General features: G+C 47.7%; 2 protein-coding genes across 2 annotated transcripts in view; both read right to left on the reverse strand.

Annotated features, from left to right (window-relative positions):
* Positions 1–2850: 2850 nt before the first annotated feature.
* On the reverse strand, positions 2851–18564 carry LOC120036900 (pirin-like; the record flags this gene model as incomplete). Its single annotated transcript, XM_038983190.1, has 5 exons — positions 18373–18564; positions 17758–17914; positions 17533–17625; positions 6047–6127; positions 2851–3057 (listed from the first exon to the last, which is right to left on the reverse strand). Coding segments are annotated over exons 2-5 (474 nt in total), but the record flags the coding sequence as incomplete, so codon positions are not given.
* Positions 18565–18703: 139 nt separating this feature from the next.
* Positions 18704–20703, reverse strand: part of LOC120036901 — a 28305-nt gene continuing 26305 nt past the window's right edge. The window contains exons 8-9 of the mRNA XM_038983191.1: positions 19433–19522; positions 18704–18981 (exon numbers count right to left, since the gene is read on the reverse strand). Of these exons, the coding sequence (XP_038839119.1) occupies positions 18805–18981; positions 19433–19522 (267 nt within the window). The 3' untranslated portion in view covers positions 18704–18804. The remainder of the gene's footprint in view (positions 18982–19432; positions 19523–20703) is intronic.

The raw sequence follows: 20703 nt of genomic DNA on the forward strand, positions 1-20703 counted from the left end.
TATGGCTGTTTGTTACGACTTCCACATGACATCAACCAGTGTTTCCCCTATATGCGTTTAGCAGCGGCGCACTGCCGTTGCTAATTTGTGGACGCCACCAAAAAAATATATATAAAAATAAGAAATAATTTTACCATCCCGTGGTGCACCGCTGCTAAGTGCATATAGGGGAAACACTGGTTGATGTCATGTGGAAGTCAGAACAAACAGCCATAAGAACTTGTATAAACTGAAATAACTCAAACCCAGTTAAATATGTAGAAAATATAATAGAGCAATATATACTTTTTAAAGATTACCTCTGAGAACTAACAATCCCCAAAATAAAAATGAGACAGTCAGGGAGAATCTAACATTTTTAAAATGTCATGTCACGGGGCCCCACATTGATTTTGTTATAATGTTTGAGTCATGCAGATAGCATAAGAACAAGGCATAAGCCACGGCAAAATGTGTAGAATTGAAGGAATTTAGCTTTAAAATCTTCTCTCAGCCCAACGGCACATTTTTTTGAATGGCATGAAATTAGCTTTAAAAAACAGTACAATGTTCGCTCTGCTCCACGGCAAAATGTGTAGAATTGCAGGAAATGTGCTTTAAAACAGCAGCAGTTTGTCTCTGCGGCCAAGAAGAGGGCCTCTAAAACCGCACCACTGGCCACACCCACTACCACCACCCGGGTTATGGTTAGTATGGTGCTCCTGACCTGTACACCCAGGGTTATGGTTATGGTTAGTATGGTGCTCCTGACCTGTACACCCATGGTTATGGTTAATATGGTGCTCCTGACCTGTACACCCAGGGTTATGGTTAATATGGTGCTCCTGACCTGTACACCCATGGTTATGGTTAATATGGTGCTCCTGACCTGTACACCCAGGGTTATGGTTATGGTTAGTATGGTGCTCCTGACCTGTACACCCAGGGTTATGATTAGTATGGTGCTCCTGACCTGTACACCCAGGGTTATGGTTAATATGGTTAGTATGGTGCTCCTGACCTGTACACCCAGGGTTATGATTAGTATGGTGCTCCTGACCTGTACACCCAGGGTTATGGTTAATATGGTGCTCCTGACCTGTACACCCATGGTTATGGTTAATATGGTGCTCCTGACCTGTACACCCAGGGTTATGGTTATGGTTAGTATGGTGCTCCTGACCTGTACACCCAGGGTTATGGTAAGTATGGTGCTCCTGACCTGTACACCCAGGGTTATGGTTAATATGGTGCTCCTGACCTGTACACCCAGGGTTAAGGTTAATATGGTGCTCCTGACCTGTACACCCAGGGTTATGGTTAGTATGGTGCTCCTGACCTGTACACCCAGGGTTATGGTTAGTATGGTGCTCCTGACCTGTACACCCAGGGTTATGATTAGTATGGTGCTCCTGACCTGTACACCCAGGGTTAAGGTTAATATGGTGCTCCTGACCTGTACACCCAGGGTTAAGGTTAATATGGTGCTCCTGACCTGTACACCCAGGGTTAAGGTTAATATGGTGCTCCTGACCTGTACACCCAGGGTTATGGTTAATATGGTGCTCCTGACCTGTACACCCAGGGTTATGGTTAGTATGGTGCTCCTGACCTGTACACCCAGGGTTATGGTTATGGTTAGTATGGTGCTCCTGTACACCCAGGGTTATTGTTAGTATGGTGCTCCTGACCTGTACACCCAGGGTTATGGTTAGTATGGTGCTCCTGACCTGTACACCCAGGGTTATGGTTAATATGGTGCTCCTGACCTGTACACCCAGGGTTATGGTTAGTATGGTGCTCCTGACCTGTACACCCAGGGTTATGGTTAGTATGGTGCTCCTGACCTGTACACCCAGGGTTATGGTAAGTATGGTGCTCCTGACCTGTACACCCAGGGTTATGATTAGTATGGTGCTCCTGACCTGTACACCCAGGGTTATGGTTAGTATGGTGCTGCTGACCTGTACACCCAGGGTTATGGTTAGTATGGTGCTCCTGACCTGTACACCCAGGGTTATGGTTAGTATGGTGCTCCTGACCTGTACACCCAGGGTTATGGTTATGGTTAGTATGGTGCTCCTGACCTGTACACCCAGGGTTATGATTAGTATGGTGCTCCTGACCTGTACACCCAGGGTTATGGTTAATATGGTTAGTATGGTGCTCCTGACCTGTACACCCAGGGTTATGATTAGTATGGTGCTCCTGACCTGTACACCCAGGGTTATGGTTAGTATGGTGCTCCTGACCTGTACACCCAGGGTTATGGTTAATATGGTGCTCCTGACCTGTTCACCTAGGGTTATGGTTAGTATGGTGCTCCTGACCTGTACACCCAGGGTTATGATTAGTATGGTGCTCCTGACCTGTACACCCAGGGTTATGATTAGTATGGTGCTCCTGACCTGTACACCCAGGGTTATGGTTAGTATGGTGCTCCTGACCTGTACACCCAGGGTTATGGTTAGTATGGTGCTCCTGACCTGTACACCCAGGGTTATGATTAGTATGGTGCTCCTGTACACCCAGGGTTATGATTAGTATGGTGCTCCTGACCTGTACACCCAGGGTTATGGTTAGTATGGTGCTCCTGACCTGTACACCCAGGGTTATGATTAGTATGGTGCTCCTGACCTGTACACCCAGGGTTATGGTTAGTATGGTGCTCCTGACCTGTTCACCTAGGGTTATGATTAGTATGGTGCTCCTGACCTGTACACCCAGGGTTATGATTAGTATGGTGCTCCTGACCTGTAAACCTAGGGTTATTGTTAGTATGGTGCTCCTGACCTGTACACCCAGGGTTATGGTTAGTATGGTGCTCCTGACCTGTACACCTAGGGTTATGGTTAGTATGGTGCTCCTCACCTGTACCCCCAGGGCCTGTCCAGAGATGACAGCTACAGTGACCCCCTCCCTGCTGGGCTTGGGGACCTGGCTGTCCTTCAGCTCCTGGTACTGGGGCTCCACCATCTTGTCCTCCCTCCTCAGGTTGACCCACAGCTGCAGGCCCTGAACGGGCTCCTCAGACACAGGCATCTCTGCATGGACCACCCCTCGGCCTGCCGTCATCCACTTTAGAAGACACATGGACATAGACACACAGAGACGGACACAGAATCACACACACACAGATACAGAGAGGCATAGACACACACACACACAAAACACAATTACTAACCACATAAAGGATAATAGTACAGTATAATATACATGAAATCAATGTTGCCTGATATGATTTCCATAATAAATCACCCATGTGGACTTAATAGTGGAACTAACTGGTTTCTAGGAGGAAATTAACTTCACATTTACACCTTTCCTTCCCCACTGCTGTGATATGTACCTAGTGGATGTCCATCTTCCCCACTGCTGTGATATGTACCTAGTGGATGTCCATCTTCCCCACTGCTGTGATATGTACCTAGTGGATGTCCATCTTCCCCACTGCTGTGATATGTACCGAGTGGATATCCATCTTCCCCACTGCTGTGATATGTACCTAGTGGATGTCCATCTTCCCCACTGCTGTGATATGTACCTAGTGGATGTCCATCTTCCCCACTGCTGTGATATGTACCTAGTAGATGTCCATCTTCCCCACTGCTGTGATATGTACCTAGTGGATATCCCATCTTCCCCACTGCTGTGATATGTACCTAGTTTATGTCCATCTTCCCCACTGCTGTGATATGTACCTAGTAGATGTCCATCTTCCTCACTGCTGTGATATGTACCTAGTGGATGTCCATCTTCCCCACTGCTGTGATATGTACCTAGTGGATGTCCATCTTCCCCACTGCTGTGATATGTACCTAGTGGCTGTCCATCTTCCCCACTGCTGTGATATGTACCTAGTGGATGTCCATCTTCCCCACTGCTGTGATATGTACCTAGTGGATGTCCATCTTCCCCACTGCTGTGATATGTACCTAGTGGATATCCTATCTTCCCCACTGCTGTGATATGTACCTAGTGGATGTCCATCTTCCCCACTGCTGTGATATGTACCTAGTGGATGTCCATCTTCCCCACTGCTGTGATATGTACCTAGTGGATGTCCATCTTCCCCACTGCTGTGATATGTACCTAGTGGATGTCCATCTTCCCCACTGCTGTGATATGTACCTAGTGGATGTCCATCTTCCCCACTGCTGTGATATGTACCTAGTAGATGTCCATCTTCCCCACTGCTGTGATATGTACCTAGTGGATATCCCATCTTCCCCACTCCTGTGATATGTACCTAGTGGATGTCCATCTTCCCCACTGCTGTGATATGTATCTAGTGGATGTCCATTGTTCTTCTCAAAGCTCCACTAACATCAAAATAACACACTGGAAGGTTGTGTTCAAAATGGCTGCTACTACTTTTGGTCTAGGGGCTAAGCTGTGCACTAAATAGGGTCTAGAGCCCTCCAACTCAACGTTGGACCTCGAAGCCAGTTCCACTGCATGTTCTCATTGTCCCCTCTAATCAGGGACTGATTTAGTCCTGGGAAACCGGGTGTGTGCAATTCATTATCAGGTAAAACAGAAAAACAGCAGGCTCCGGACCTCGTAGGGTAAGAGTTGAGTACCCCTGGTCTAGAGAATAAGGGCTCAGGGAATAGGGGTTTTAGCCAAAAGTAGTGCACTACATAGGGAATAGGGAGCCAATTCTGATGCAACTTTTCAGTGCCCTGAGGGTGATGCAGCATTGCTGTGGGAAGCTAATTGAGCAATAACACTTAAAGTTTCGTCAGCAGCCATTCCCCTTCCTGTTCCACTGTGAGGAAACCCGTCTGCCCTGAGTTAGTAGCTCCAGCCCCCCCAATGGTGTTTGTCTCTCTCTCTCTCTCTCTCTCTCTCGCTGTCGCACACACACACACACACACACACACACACACACACACACACACACACACACACACACACACACACACACACACACACACACACACACACACACACAAAGTCTCTTGTAGTAGTATTTTATTAGGATCCCCATTAGCTGTTGCGAAAGCAGCAGCTACTCTTCCTGGGTCCACACAAAACATGACATAACTTAGTCTCCTCAACTTGTTCAACAGCCACATCATTCATTACCAGATTCAGCTGAGGTCTAGAACTTAGGGAATGATTTGTACCAAATACAATGCTCTTAGTTTTAGAGATGTTCAGGACCAGTTTATTACTGGCCACCCATTCCAAAACAGACTGCAACTCTTTAAGGGTTTCAGTGACTTCACTAGCTGTGGTTTCTGATGTGTATATGGTTGAATCATCAGCATACATAGACACATGCTTTGTTTAATGCCAGTGGCATTAGTGTCTATTAAACCACTTCCTGGTTGATGCTGACTGACTGACCAGGGACAACAGCTTTACGACTGCTGCATGGGAAAAACACAGGAAATGCCCTGAAGGCACGATGCTTCATTGGTTCTGGTGGGAGTATGGTGAAGAGTAGGAACCTACATACAGTAGTGTGAGTGTCACAAGATGCTTCATTGGTTCTGGTGGGAGTATGGTGAAGAGTAGGAACCTACATACAGTAGTGTGAGTGTCACAAGATGCTTCATTGGTTCTGGTGGGAGTATGGTGAAGAGTAGGAACCTACATACAGTAGTGTGAGTGTCACAAGATGTTTCATTGGTTCTGGTGGGAGTATGGTGAAGAGTAGGAACCTACATACAGTAGTGTGAGTGTCACAAGATGCTTCATTGGTTCTGGTGGGAGTATGGTGAAGAGTAGGAACCTACATACAGTAGTGTGAGTGTCACAAGATGCTTCATTGGTTCTGGTGGGAGTATGGTGAAGAGTAGGAACCTACATACAGTAGTGTGAGTGTCACAAGATGCTTCATTGGTTCTGGTGGGAGTATGGTGAAGAGTAGGAACCTACATACAGTAGTGTGAGTGTCACAAGATGCTTCATTGGTTCTGGTGGGAGTATGGTGAAGAGTAGGAACCTACATACAGTAGTGTGAGTGTCACAAGATGCTTCATTGGTTCTGGTGGGAGTATGGTGAAGAGTAGGAACCTACATACAGTAGTGTGAGTGTCACAAGATGTTTCTCTACCTGTAAATCCCCTGGTTTCAGGAGTCCAGCGTGGCCACAGAAATCCTCATGGGCTGAAACGCCTTTCAAAACGTAGGTCACCTAAACAAAGACAAAATAGATGAAAATATATTCACAAACCCATAGATGAGCCATTGCTGATTTTATATAACAGCTGAGAGGCAAAACAAAACATTCACTGTGCTCTGCAGTTATCCCTCCCCCGAATACCAATCATGTCTGGAGAAACAACTGGAAAACAACTTTCTCTAAGTCTTTGCCAAATGAGGTTGAGGTTAGGAAAGAGATGAATGAATCTCAGTTGTAAACATGAATGGTTTCGGAAGGAAATCTCATCATAAAGCTTGTAAGACTGGAAAACATAGTATGGTAAAGAATTGATTTAATATTTTCCTCATGCAAGTCTAACAGATTAAATATGTACAGTGTGTGTGTGTGTGTGTGTGTGTGTGTGTGTGTGTGTGTGTGTGTGTAATGCAGTGTCCGTTGAGCAGGACAGACAAGAGCACGTGTTCACTCCGTGTCCATTCCACTGCCACATGGACTGAGGTCACAACGGACAGGAAGTAGAAAGCTGTAGAGGTTAGAGGTAAACATCTGTCTCTCAGAGAGGCTTCCAAACCTCCAGCCAGGGGGGCGAGAGCCTCTCTCTGATCTGGCAGCGCACGTGGCTATGAGCTCTGAGATGTAACCGTGAGCCAACACACCTGCTGCATGGCATGCTGGGCCGTGGGCGCTTCAGCCCCGCCCCCGTCAGGTCTGGTCCAGTCCGCGGCCAGTTGGACACTAAGCTACACATATACAGTATCAGCTGGGCCTATGGCCTCATCTGGTCTGGGCCATGCTATGTTAGGTTACACATGTATCTACAGTATCATCTGGTCTGGGCCATGGTGGACGCTATGTTAGGTTACACATGTATCTATAGTATCAGCTGGGCCTATGGCCTCATCTGGTCTAGGCCATGATAGACGCTATGTTAGGTTACACATGTATCTACAGTATCAGCTGGGCCTAAGGCCTCATCTGGTCTGGGCCATGGTGGACACTAGGCTAGGTTACACATGTATCTATAGTATCAGCTGGGCCTATGGCCTCATCTGGTCTAGGCCATGATAGACGCTATGTTAGGTTACACATGTATCTACAGTATCAGCTGGGCCTAAGGCCTCATCTGGTCTGGGCCATGGTGGACACTAGGCTAGGTTACACATGTATCTATAGTATCAGCTGGGCCTATGGCCTCATCTGGTCTGGGCCATGATAGACGCTATGTTAGGTTACACATGTATCTACAGTATCAGCTGGGCCTAAGGCCTCATCTGGTCTGGGCCATGGTGGACACTAGGCTAGGTTACACATGTATCTATAGTATCAGCTGGGCCTATGGCCTCATCTGGTCTGGGCCATGGTGGACACTAGGCTAGGTTACACATGTATCTATAGTATCAGCTGGGCCTATGGCCTCATCTGGTCTAGGCCATGATAGACGCTATGTTAGGTTACACATGTATCTACAGTATCAGCTGGGCCTAAGGCCTCATCTGGTCTGGGCCATGGTGGACACTAGGCTAGGTTACACATGTATCTATAGTATCAGCTGGGCCTATGGCCTCATCTGGTCTGGGCCATGGTGGACACTAGGCTAGGTTACACATGTATCTATAGTATCAGCTGGGCCTATGGCCTCATCTGGTCTAGGCCATGATAGACGCTATGTTAGGTTACACATGTATCTACAGTATCAGCTGGGCCTAAGGCCTCATCTGGTCTGGGCCATGCTATGTTAGGTTACACATGTATCTACAGTATCAGCTGGGCCTATGGCCTCATCTGGTCTGGGCCATGATAGACGCTATGTTAGGTTACACATGTATCTACAGTATCAAACACTTTTCTATTAAAAACACTTGTTTTGACTCTATAAGTTCCCACTGTGGACCATCGCCTTTATGGTTGAGGAAACCGTGATTCACCAACACCACTTCCAAAGCAGAAGTTTAATTTCCTTCCTCCCCTCTGTCTAAATATGTGATATTGGTGGGTTTTCATTCAAACCCCAGTATCCAAAAGCAAGCTAATGCTATGTTTAACAAACCTATTGAAAAGCTTTCTCTGGACGAGGCTTACACTACAGTAGGCATGTTAGTGCCATCTGCTGGCTTTAGCAGGAAGTGCAATAATGGTGTATGTGCCTCCCCCTCCCGCATCACTAAGGGTGTATGAGCCTCACCCTCCCTCATCTTTAATGGGGTATATGCCTCACCCTACCTCCTCAATATTGGTGTATGTGCCTCACCATCCTTCATCATTAATGGTGTATGTAACTCACCCTCCCTCATCATTAATGATGTATGTGCCACACCCTCCCTCATCATTAATGGTGTATGTGTGCCACACCCTCCCCCATCATTAATTGTGTATGTGCCTCACCCTCCCGCATCATTAATGGTGTATGTGCCTCACCCTCGCTCATCATTAATGGTGTATGTGCCACACCCTCCCTCACTCTCCCTCATCATTAATGGTGTATGTCCCACACCCTCCCTCATCATTAATGGTGTATGTGCCACACCCTCCCTCATCATTAATGGTGTATGTGCCTCACCCTCCCTCATCATTAATGGTGTACATGCCTCACCCTCCCTCATCATTAATGGTGTACATGCCTCATCCTCCCTCATTGTTAATGGTGTATGTGCCTCATTAATGGTGTATGTACCTCACCCTCCCTCATCATTAATGGTGTATGTGCCTCACCCTACCTCCTCAATATTGGTGTATGTGCCTCACCATGAATGGTGTATGTGCATCACCGTCCCTCATCATTAATGGTGTACATGCCTCATCCTCCCTCATTGTTAATGGTGTATGTGCCTCATTAATGGTGTATGTACCTCACCCTCCCTCATCATTAATGGTGTAGGTGCCTCACCCTACCTCCTCAATATTGGTGTATGTGCCTCACCCTCCCTCATCATGAATGGTGTATGTGCCTCACCCTCCCTCGTCATTAATGGTGTATGTGTGCCACACCCTCCCCCATCATTAATGGTGTATGTGCCTCACCCTCCCTCATCATTAATGGTGTATGTGCCTCACCCTCGCTCATCATTAATGGTGTATGTGCCACACCCTCCCTCACTCTCCCTCATCATTAATGGTGTATATCCCACACCCTCCCTCATCATTAATGGTGTATGTGCCACACCCTCCCTCATCATTAATGGGGTATGCGCCTCACCCTCCCTCATCATTAATGGTGTACATGCCTCACCCTCCCTCATCATTAATGGTGTACATGCCTCATCCTCCCTCATTGTTAATGGTGTATGTGCCTCATTAATGGTGTATGTACCTCACCCTCCCTCATCATTAATGGTGTATGTGCCTCACCCTACCTCCTCAATATTGGTGTATGTGCCTCACCATGAATGGTGTATGTGCATCACCGTCCCTCATCATTAATGGTGTACATGCCTCATCCTCCCTCATTGTTAATGGTGTATGTGCCTCATTAATGGTGTATGTACCTCACCCTCCCTCATCATTAATGGTGTAGGTGCCTCACCCTACCTCCTCAATATTGGTGTATGTGCCTCACCCTCCCTCATCATGAATGGCGTATGTGCCTCACCCTCCCTCATCATTAATGGTGTATGTGCCACACCCTCCTTCATCATTAATGGTGTATGTGCCTCACCCTCCTTCATCATTAATGGTGTATGTGCCTCACCCTCCCTCATCATTAATGGTGTATGTGCCACACCCTCCCTTATCGTGAATGGTGTATGTGCCACACCCTCCCTCATCATGAATGGTGTATGTGCCTCACCCTCCATCATTAATGGTGTATGTGCCTCACCCTCCCTCATCATTAATGGTGTACGTGCCTCACCCTCCCTCGTCATTAATGGTGTACGTGCCTCATCCTCCCTCATCATTAATGGTGTACGTCCCTCATCCTCCCTCATCATTAATGGTGTATGTGCCTCATCCTCCCTCATCATTAATGGTGTACGTGCCTCCTCCTCCCTTATCATTAATGGTGTACGTGCCTCACCCTCCCTCATCATTAATGGTGTACGTGCCTCATCCTCCCTCATCATTAATGGTGTACGTGCATCCTCCTCCCTCATCATTAATGGTGTACGTGCATCCTCCTCCCTCATCATTAATGGTGTACGTGCACCTTCCTCCCTCATCATTAATGGTGTACGTGCCTCATCCTCCCTCATCATTAATGGTGTACGTGCCTCACCCTCCCTCATCATTAATGGTGTATGTGCCACACCCTTCCTCATCATTAATGGTGTATGTGTGCCTCACCCTTCCGCATCATTAATGGTGTATGTGTGCCTCACCCTTCCGCATCATTAATGGTGTATGTGCCACACCCTTCCTCATCATTAATGGTGTATGTGCCTCACCCTCCCTCATCATTAATGGTGTATGTGCCACACCCTCCATCATTAATGGTGTATGTGCCTCACCCTCCCTCATCATTAATGGTGTATGTGCCACAACCTCCCTCATCATTAATGGTGTACGTGCCTCACCCTCCCTCATCATTAATGGTGTACGTGCCTCATCCTCCCTCATCATTAATGGTGTACGTGCCTCATCTTCCCCCATCATTAATGGTGTATGTGCCTCATCCTCCCTCATCATTAATGGTGTACGTGCCCTACCCTCCCTCATCATTAATGGTGTACGTGCCTCATCCTCCCTCATCATTAATGGTGTATGTGCGTCATCCTCCCTCATCATTAATGGTGTACGTGCCTCACCCTCCCTCATCATTAATGTTGTACGTGCCTCATCCTCCCTCATCATTAATGGTGTATGTGCCTCCTCCTCCCTTATCATTAATGGTGTACGTGCCTCACCCTCCCTCATCATTAATGGTGTATGTGCCTCATCCTCCCTCATTAATGGTGTACGTGCCTCATCCTCCCTCATCATTAATGGTGTACGTGTATCCTCCTCCCTCATCATTAATGGTGTACGTGCATCCTCCTCCCTCATCATTAATGGTGTACGTGCACCTTCCTCCCTCATCATTAATGGTGTACGTGCCTCATCCTCCCTCATCATTAATGGTGTACGTGCCTCACCCTCCCTCATCATTAATGGTGTATGTGCCTCACCCTCCCTCATCATTAATGGTGTATGTGCCACACCCTTCCTCATCATTAATGGTGTATGTGTGCCTCACCCTTCCGCATCATTAATGGTGTATGTGCCACACCCTTCCTCATCATTAATGGTGTATGTGCCTCACCCTCCCTCATCATTAATGGTGTATGTGCCACACCCTCCATCATTAATGGTGTATGTGCCTCACCCTCCCTCATCATTAATGGTGTATGTGCCACAACCTCCCTCATCATTAATGGTGTACGTGCCTCACCCTCCCTCATCATTAATGGTGTACGTGCCTCATCCTCCCTCATCATTAATGGTGTACGTGCCTCATCTTCCCCCATCATTAATGGTGTATGTGCCTCATCCTCCCTCATCATTAATGGTGTACGTGCCTCATCCTCCCTCATCATTAATGGTGTATGTGCGTCATCCTCCCTCATCATTAATGGTGTACGTGCCTCACCCTCCCTCATCATTAATGTTGTACATGCCTCATCCTCCCTCATCATTAATGGTGTATGTGCCTCCTCCTCCCTTATCATTAATGGTGTACGTGCCTCACCCTCCCTCATCATTAATGGTGTATGTGCCTCATCCTCCCTCATCATTAATGGTGTACGTGCCTCCTCCTCCCTCATCATTAATGGTGTACGTGCCTCACCCTCCCTCATCATTAATGTTGTACGTGCCTCATCCTCCCTCATCATTAATGGTGTATGTGCCTCCTCCTCCCTTATCATTAATGGTGTACGTGCCTCACCCTCCCTCATCATTAATGGTGTATGTGCCTCATCCTCCCTCATCATTAATGGTGTACGTGCCTCCTCCTCCCTCATCATTAAGGGTGTACGTGCCTCACCCTCCCTCATCATTAATGGTGTATGTGTGCCTCACCCTTCCGCATCAGTACTGGTGTATGTGCCACACCCTCCCGCATCATTAATGGTGTATGTGCCACACCCTCCCTCATCATGAATGGTGTTTGTGCCTCACCCTCCCTCATCATTAATGGTGTATGTCCCACACCCTCCCTCCCTCATCATTAATGGTGTATGTGCCTCATCCTCCCTCATCATTAATGTTGTACGTGCCTCATCCTCCCTCATCATTAATGGTGTACCTGGCTCACCCTCCCTCATCATTAATGGTGTATGTAACTCACATTCCCTTGTCATTAATGGTGTACGTGCCTCACCCTCCCTCATCATTAATGGTGTACGTGCCTCACCCTCCCTCGTCATTAATGGTGTATGTGCCTCATCCTCCCTCGTCATTAATGGTGTATGTGCCTCATCCTCCTTCGTCATTAATGGTGTACGTGCCTCATCCTCCCTCGTCATTAATGGTGTACGTGCCTCACCCTCCCTCGTCATTAATGGTGTACGTGCCTCACCCTTCCTCATCATTAATGTTGTACGGGCCTCATCCTCCCTCGTCATTAATGGTGTATGTGCCTCATCCTCCCTCATCATTAATGGTGTACCTGGCTCACCCTCCCTCGTCATTAATGGTGTATGTGCCTCACCCTCCCTCATCATTAATGGTGTATGTGCCTCATCCTCCCTCGTCATTAATGGTGTATGTGCCTCATCCTCCTTCGTCATTAATGGTGTATGTGCCTCATCCTCCCTCATCATTAATGGTGTATGTGCCTCACCCTCCCTCAACGGCCTCATATGAACCTGCCAGGGTTTCAGTCAGAACACAACATTGTATCACTGTCACGACTCCGACCGAGGCAGGCTCTCCTTCCCGTTCGGGTGGCGCTCGGCGGTCGTCGTCACCGGCCTATTAGCTGCCACTGATCCTTTTCTCCCCCTCCTTATGTGTTTATTGGTTACACCTGTTTTGTATTAGGTTTGTAATTAGTTGGGCTTATCAGTCAGCCGGCCCGCCCGTTCCTTTGTGCGGGATTGTTAGTTGGTAAGAGTGGTGTTTGTTTTCGATCTACGTTGTATCTGGACTGTTTTCGTTCCCCCCCGTGTCTGGGGTTGTTTTATGAGAACATCCAGTGTATAGAAGGGTGGCCTAGTTTCTCAGTGTTCATTAAAGAACATTTGTTATTGCACCTGCTGTTTCCTGCACTTGACTTCGCACTCCGACACCCAGTCCTTACAGAATCCCGCACCCGAAAGAAATGGAGTCAGCAGGAGCAGCGGCCAATCCTCTCCCATCGATGGAGGAACGGGTGCTCCATCATACCACCGTTCTCCACCGTATCGGATCGGCGATGGAGTCAATGATGGAGCGAATGGACCGATGGGAGAGGAGTGGTCTCCTCTCTCCACCTTCGGCTCTTCCAGCCCAGGACTCTCCATCCCCCGGCTCCAGCGCTCTCCGTCTGACACTCCCGAGGGATTATGATGGAGCGGCGGCGGGGTGCCAGGGGTTCTTACTCCAACTGGAACTGTACCTTGCCACCGTAAGACCCACTCCCTCGGGAGCGGAGAGGGTGAGTGTCCTTGTCTCCTGCCTCACGGGTCGTGCTCTGGAGTGGGCGAACGCAGTCTGGAATGGCCCAGACTCAGCGAAGGAGCACTACCCAGAGTTTACCCGCCGTTTTCGTGCCGTTTTTGACCACCCTCCAGAGGGCCGAGCGGCGGGAGAACGACTGTTCCACCTTAGGCAGGAGAAGAGGAGCGCCCAGGATTACGCGCTGGAGTTCCGGACCCTGGCTGCAGGATCTGGGTGGAATGACAGGCCCCTTATTGACCACTACCGGTGTAGTCTCCGGGAGGACGTCCGCAGGGAGCTAGCATGTCGGGACACCGCTCTTTCCCTGGATGAGCTGATTGACATGTCCATCCGACTGGACAATCTGCTGGCTGCCCGCGGGCGTTCTGAGAGGGTCCTGTACGTTCCACCACCCAGCACCTCCGCTCCTATTCCGATGGAGTTGGGAGGGGCCGGGCCGAGGGGTACCGGAGGAGGAGGCTCTCCCTGCACCAGCTGTGGTCGGAGAGGACACACGGCCGATCGGTGCTGGGGGGGGTCCTTCTGGGAGTCGAGATGGTAGGCGGAACGCTTCTCGATCACCCCAGGTGAGTCCGCACCAAACTCACCCAGAACCCCCTGTTGGTCACATGTTTGTCTTAATTTTTTTTCCTGAAATTTTTTCCCTCTTCCCAGAAAATGGCGCTAGTCGATTCAGGCGCAGCTGGGAACTTTATGGATCGCGGACTCGCTCTTAGGTTAGGGGTTCCGCTTGTGCCGATAGATTCTCCCTTTCCCGTGCACTCCCTAGATAGCCGGCCATTAGGGTCAGGGGTGGTCAGGGAGACCACGGTTCCCCTGGACATGGTGACGCAGGGGAATCATAAGGAGCGTATCAGTCTTTATATTATTGATTCGCCTGCGTTTCCAGTGGTGCTAGGGATTCCCTGGCTGGCCCGGCACAATCCTAAAATTTCGTGGAGACGGGGTTCTCCAGGGGTGGTCAAAGGAGTGTTCTGGAAGGTGTTTGGGAGTTTCCATCGGTGCCACGTCGGTGGAAAGTCCAGACCAGGGTTCCACGGTGTGCATTCCCCCCGAGTATGCCGATTTGGCAATCGCTTTCAGTAAAACGAAAGCGACTAAATTACCACCTCATCGACCGGGAAGGGATTGTGCGATAGATCTCCAGGTAAACGCTGCGCTTCCCAAGAGTCACGTGTACCCTTTGTCCCAAGAGGAGACTGTGGCTATGGAGACATATGTCACTGAGTCTCTGGGACAGGGGTACATTCGGTCCTCTATCTCACCCGTCTCCTCGAGTTTCTTTTTTGTGAAGAAAAAGGAGGGAGGTTTGCGTCCGTGTATTGATTATAGAGGTCTAAATGCCATCACCGTGGGGTTTAGTTACCCACTACCTCTCATTGCTACGGCAATGGAATCATTTCACGGAGCGCAGTTCTTCACAAAATTGGATCTCAGGAGCGCGTATAGTCTGGTGCGTATTCGGAAAGGAGACGTGTGGAAAACCGCATTTAGTACCACATCGGGCCATTATGAGTACTGCGTCATGCCGTATGGGTTAAAGAATGCTCCAGCCGTTTTCCAATCCTTTGTAGACGACATTCTCAGGGACCTGCACGGGCAGGGAGTGGTTGTTTATATCGATGACATTCTGATCTACTCAGCCACTCACGCCGCGCATGTGTCTCTGGTACGCAAGGTGCTTGGTAGACTGCTGGAGCATGACCTATATGTCAAGGCTGAGAAGTGTGTGTTCTCCAAACGAGCCGTCTCTTTTCTGGGTTATCGCATTTCCACCTCGGGGGTGGTGGTGGAGGGTGACCGCATTAATGCCGTGCGTAATTGGCCGACTCCGACCACGGTAAAAGAGGTGCAGCGGTTTTTGGGTTTTGCCAACTACTACCGGAGGTTTATCCGGGGTTTTGGCCAGGTAGCAGCTCCCATTACCTCACTGCTGAAGGGGGGTCCGGTGCGGTTGCAGTGGTCAGCAAAAGCGGACGGAGCTTTCAAAAGGTTGAAGGCGCTGTTCACGGATGCGCCCGTGTTGGCACATCCGGACCCCTCTCTAGCATTCATAGTGGAGGTGGACGCGTCCGAGGCTGGGTTAGGTGCCGTGCTATCACAGCGCTCTGGTACGCCACCAAAACTCCACCCCTGTGCTTTCTTCTCGAAGAAGCTCAGTTCAGCGGAGCGTAACTATGATGTGGGGGACCGGGAGTTGTTAGCAGTGGTCAGTGCTCTGAAGGTGTGGAGACACTGGCTTGAGGGGGCTAAGCACCCTTTTCTCATCTGGACCGACCATCAGAATCTGGAGTATATTCGGGCAGCTAGGAGACTGAACCCACGTCAGGCAAGGTGGGCCATGTTCTTTACCCGATTCCGGTTCACATTAACGTATAAACCGGGCTCCCAGAACGTAAAGGCGGATGCACTGTCCCGTTTTTACGACACGGACGATCGGTCCACCGAACCTACTCCCATCCTTCCCGCCTCAAGGCTGATAGCACCAGTGGTGTGGGAGGTGGACTCGGACATCGAGCGGGCGTTACGGGCGGAACCCACTCCTCCTCAGTGTCCGGTGGGTCGGAAGTACGTGCCGCTTGGTGTTCGGGACAAATTGATTCGGTGGGCTCACGTTCTACCCTCCTCGGGTCACCCTGGGGTGACGAGGACAGTGGGGAGCCTTCGGGGGAGGTATTGGTGGCCTACCTTGGCTAGGGACGTTAGGGTTTATGTTTCCTCCTGTTCGGTATGCGCCCAGAGTAAGCGTACACGATACGGGCCATTCTGGACTCGAGACGCCGGGTGAGGGGCCTGCAGTACCTCGTGGACTGGGAGGGGTACGGTCCGGAGGAGAGGTGCTGGGTACCGGTGGGGGACATTTTGGATCCGTCTATGCTGAGGGATTTCCATCGCCTCCATCCGGATCGCCCTGCACCTCGTCCTCCGGGTCGACCTCGAGGCTGGTGTCGGCGCGCTGCGGGAGCCGCGCGTCAGAGGGGGGGGTACTGTCACGACTCCGACCGAGGCAGGCTCTCCTTCCCGTTCGGGTGGCGCTCGGCGGTCGTCGTCACCGGCCTATTAGCTGCCACTGATCCTTTTCTCCCCCTCCTTATGTGTTTATTGGTTACACCTGTTTTGTATTAGGTTTGTAATTAGTTGGGCTTATCAGTCAGCCGGCCCGCCCGTTCCTTTGTGCGGGATTGTTAGTTGGTAAGAGTGGTGTTTGTTTTCGATCTACGTTGTATCTGGACTGTTTTCGTTCCCCCCCGTGTCTGGGGTTGTTTTATGAGAACATCCAGTGTATAGAAGGGTGGCCTAGTTTCTCAGTGTTCATTAAAGAACATTTGTTATTGCACCTGCTGTTTCCTGCACTTGACTTCGCACTCCGACACCCAGTCCTTACAATCACTCCAGATAGAGAGAGACAGTATAGATGCTGCATCACGCTAGCTAGACAGGCAGAGGCAGAGAGAGACAGAATAGAGAGAGAGAGAGAGAGAGAGAGAGAATAGAGAGAGACAGAGAGAGACAGAGAGAGAGAGAGAAAGAGAGAGAGAGAGAGAGAGAGAGAGAGAGAGAGAATAGAGAGAGACAGAGAAAGAGAGAGAGAGACAGAGAGAGAGCGAGACAGAGGCATAGAATAGAGAGAATATATATATATAGAGAGAGAGAGACAGAGGCAGAGAGACAGAATAGAGAGAGAGAGAGAGAGAGAGAGAGAGACACACAGAGAGAGAGAGAAAGAGACAGAGGCAGAGAGAGACAGAATAGAGAGAGAGAGACAGAATATAGAGAGAATAGAGAGAGAGAGCAGAGAGAGAGAGAATAGAGAGACAGCGAGAGAGAGAGAGCGAGAGAGAGAGAATAGAGAGCCTACTCACGGTCTCAAAGCCTCTGTGGGGGTGATCAGGGAAGCCAGACGGCTTTTTGACTTTGAACTCATCCAACATCAAGAATGGATCCAGGTTAATCAGCTGAAATAAATGGATGGACAAGATATCAGCCTACCATGTCATAACATGTGGTTTAGTTTGGTGTTTTAAAAGGATATTATTAAACATGATAAACTAGGCAGATGTAAGACAGACAGTATGACAGTAACGCACCTCCTTTCTTCCTATGCTTCTGCGGACATGGGCTCCCACACCTTCCACCTGCTCCACACTCAAAACTGTCTTCACAACTCTTCTTATCCTCATCGTAGAGGATAGGGTTATTTAATAGTAGTACCTTATTTATTATGGTACACCTTGAACAAAAATACTGACGAGAAAAGGAAAAAGAACTGCATTATTCAAATACCCACCGTTATTGTTCAACGTCAATACAGAACATCACGTCAATACCAAACATCACGTCAATACCAAACATCACGTCAATACAAAACATCACGTCAATACCAAACATCACGTCAATACCAAACATCACGTCAATACAAAACATCACGTCAATACCAAACATCACGTCAATACAAAACATCACGTCAATACCAAACACCACAACGAGTGTTTGTTATTAGATGTTACAATATTTCTTATTTTGCTAAGACTTTTATTGGGATAATATGGAGTAAAAAGACAACATGACAGAGCAATAACAGCATCGGTCTCTAGCTAGGATAAATTAAGTTTATCGGACTAAATTCCACTCCATGGTGAAGAAAAACTTCCTTCTCCGTGGAGTGGAGTTTACTTTGATACATGAAAGTCAATGTCACTAACCTGGCAGAAGTTGGATGTGGACTCAACAAGACTAATTTACTCCGAATATCAACTACAATCAGACAAGCACGTAATGTAGGCTATCAAATCCTCCCAGTGTGTAGGCAACAACAGAATTAGAAGCCTATCATCTTCCAAGCGCAGTCATATTGTTGTCGCGGTTGGCAACACTGCATCTGTTGCGCATGTACGGACATGAAGGGCGTGGCTTGACCACAAGGGATTAATTTGAATAAAAAAAGAGGGGGGTTAGTTTATTCTCAGATAGGAAGGGGTGAGGTGTAGTTTATTAGGAAGGGGGGATAGTTTATTCTGAGCTAGGAAGGGGTGAGGTGTAGTTTATTCTCAGCTAGGAAGGCAGCCGAATCCATGATCTATCGCTGCGTAAATCTCCCTTTGACATCACAACATTATTTGTGCTAAGGTCTTTAATCATAACCACATCAGCCCGTGCATCTGTTGAATGTATTCTTCGGTGTGTGCTCTCTCCACGGTGGGTTGTGTCCCTGTCCCTCCGTAACCACTCTGGCTGTGCTGGAATATTATGTCCTTCGCGATGCGCGCGCTTGCAGCCTGTCCTCCTGCCAGATTCAGCGCGTGTGGACCAACCTGTTTGTGACAACAAAGGTAATACAGCTGAGTCACACTGACTGTACAATGTTACATAACCAACTGAGTCTCTATCGACAAGTACCTTACAAAAGAGATTCTCACATAGGTCTACTTTCCAAGCCATATTTTGTAGGTATTTGCTGCCTATATTTCAGAGCCTATATTGCGGCCTTGAAAGACTAAAGAAAATACAAGTTTATAAATATATCAAAAGGCTATCCCTCCTCTGCTTTGCCAACACTCCATTTGATGATCTTTCCACCCCTCCAAAACCCAGAAAAGCTAATTTTATTTTAATCCATATCGGCATTTTTTCATTACATGTGTCTGTCAATGCGTTGACAAATTCCCAGCTATATGAATGAAATATTCTCTCTCTGACATTCCATTCTAATATTTTTATACAAAAGGTCTTCATTGTGTGATTAGCAAAAAAATGCCAATATACCTGAAGTGCTGCGTACTGTCCCATCAGGTACAGAGGACAGCCTGGAGCCCACTGCAAGCTCTCAGATATACAAGGCCAGCCATCCAGGACCTAAAGTTGAGATACATTGTAATTAGACTTGGATCAAATGCAGGTAACTGTAGTATAGTAGTAGTCCATAGTATAGTATAGTAGCATAGTAGTAGTCCATAGTAGTATAGTAGTAGCCTACAGTAGTAGCCTACAGTATTATAGTATAGTAGTAGCCTATAGTATAGTCGTATAGTAGCAGCCTATAGTATAGTAGTAGCCTACAGTATTATAGTATAGTAGTAGCCTATAGTATAGTAGTAGCCTATAGTATAGTAGTAGCCTACAGTATTATAGTATAGTAGTAGCCTATAGTATAGTAGTAGCCTACAGTATTATAGTATAGTAGTAGCCTACAGTATAGTCGTATAGTAGTAGCCTATAGTAGAATATTAAATTAGCAGCATATAATAGTACAGCATAGTAGTAGCCTATTAATAGTATAGCAGTATAGTATAGTAGTATGGTGGTAATCTATAGTAGTATCCTATAGAAGTATATTAAATTAGCAGCCTACAGTAGTATAGTAGTTGCATAGTAGTAGTATAGTAGACTAGTAAAGTAGCATAGTAGCAGCCAATAGTAGTATAGTATAGTAGTAGCATGTAGTAGGATGGTATAGTAGCAGCATATAGTATAGCAGTATAGTAGCAGCCTATAGTATAGTAGCATAGCACAGTAGTATAGTATAGTAGTATAATGGCAGCCTATAGTATGGCAGTATAGTAGTAGCCTATATTAGTATAGTAAAGCAGTAGCCATTAGTAGTAAAGTATAGTAGTATCCTATTAATAGCATAGCAGTGTAGTATAGTAGTAGCATATAGTAGTAGCCTATCGTATAGTAGCATAGTAATAGCCTATAGTATAGTAGTATAGTAGTAGCATATAGTAGTAGCCCACAGTATATCAGTATTATAGTATAGTAGTAGCCTATTGTATAGCAGTAGCCTATAGTAGTGTAGTATTGTAGTAGCCTACAGTATGGTCGCATGGTAGCATTGTAGTGTACCGTAGTAGTAGCCTATAGTATAGTGGCAGCCCATAGTACTATAATAGAGTATAATAGCATAGCAGTAGCCTATGGTATAGTAGTAGTATAGCACAATAGTATGGTAGAGTAGTAGTCTATAGTATAGTAGTGGTCTACAGTGGTATAGTAGTTGCCTATAGTATAGTAGTAGCCTATAGTATAGTAGTAAC

This window comes from Salvelinus namaycush, unplaced genomic scaffold, assembly GCF_016432855.1.
Source record: "Salvelinus namaycush isolate Seneca unplaced genomic scaffold, SaNama_1.0 Scaffold1504, whole genome shotgun sequence".
NCBI lineage: Eukaryota > Metazoa > Chordata > Actinopteri > Salmoniformes > Salmonidae > Salvelinus > Salvelinus namaycush.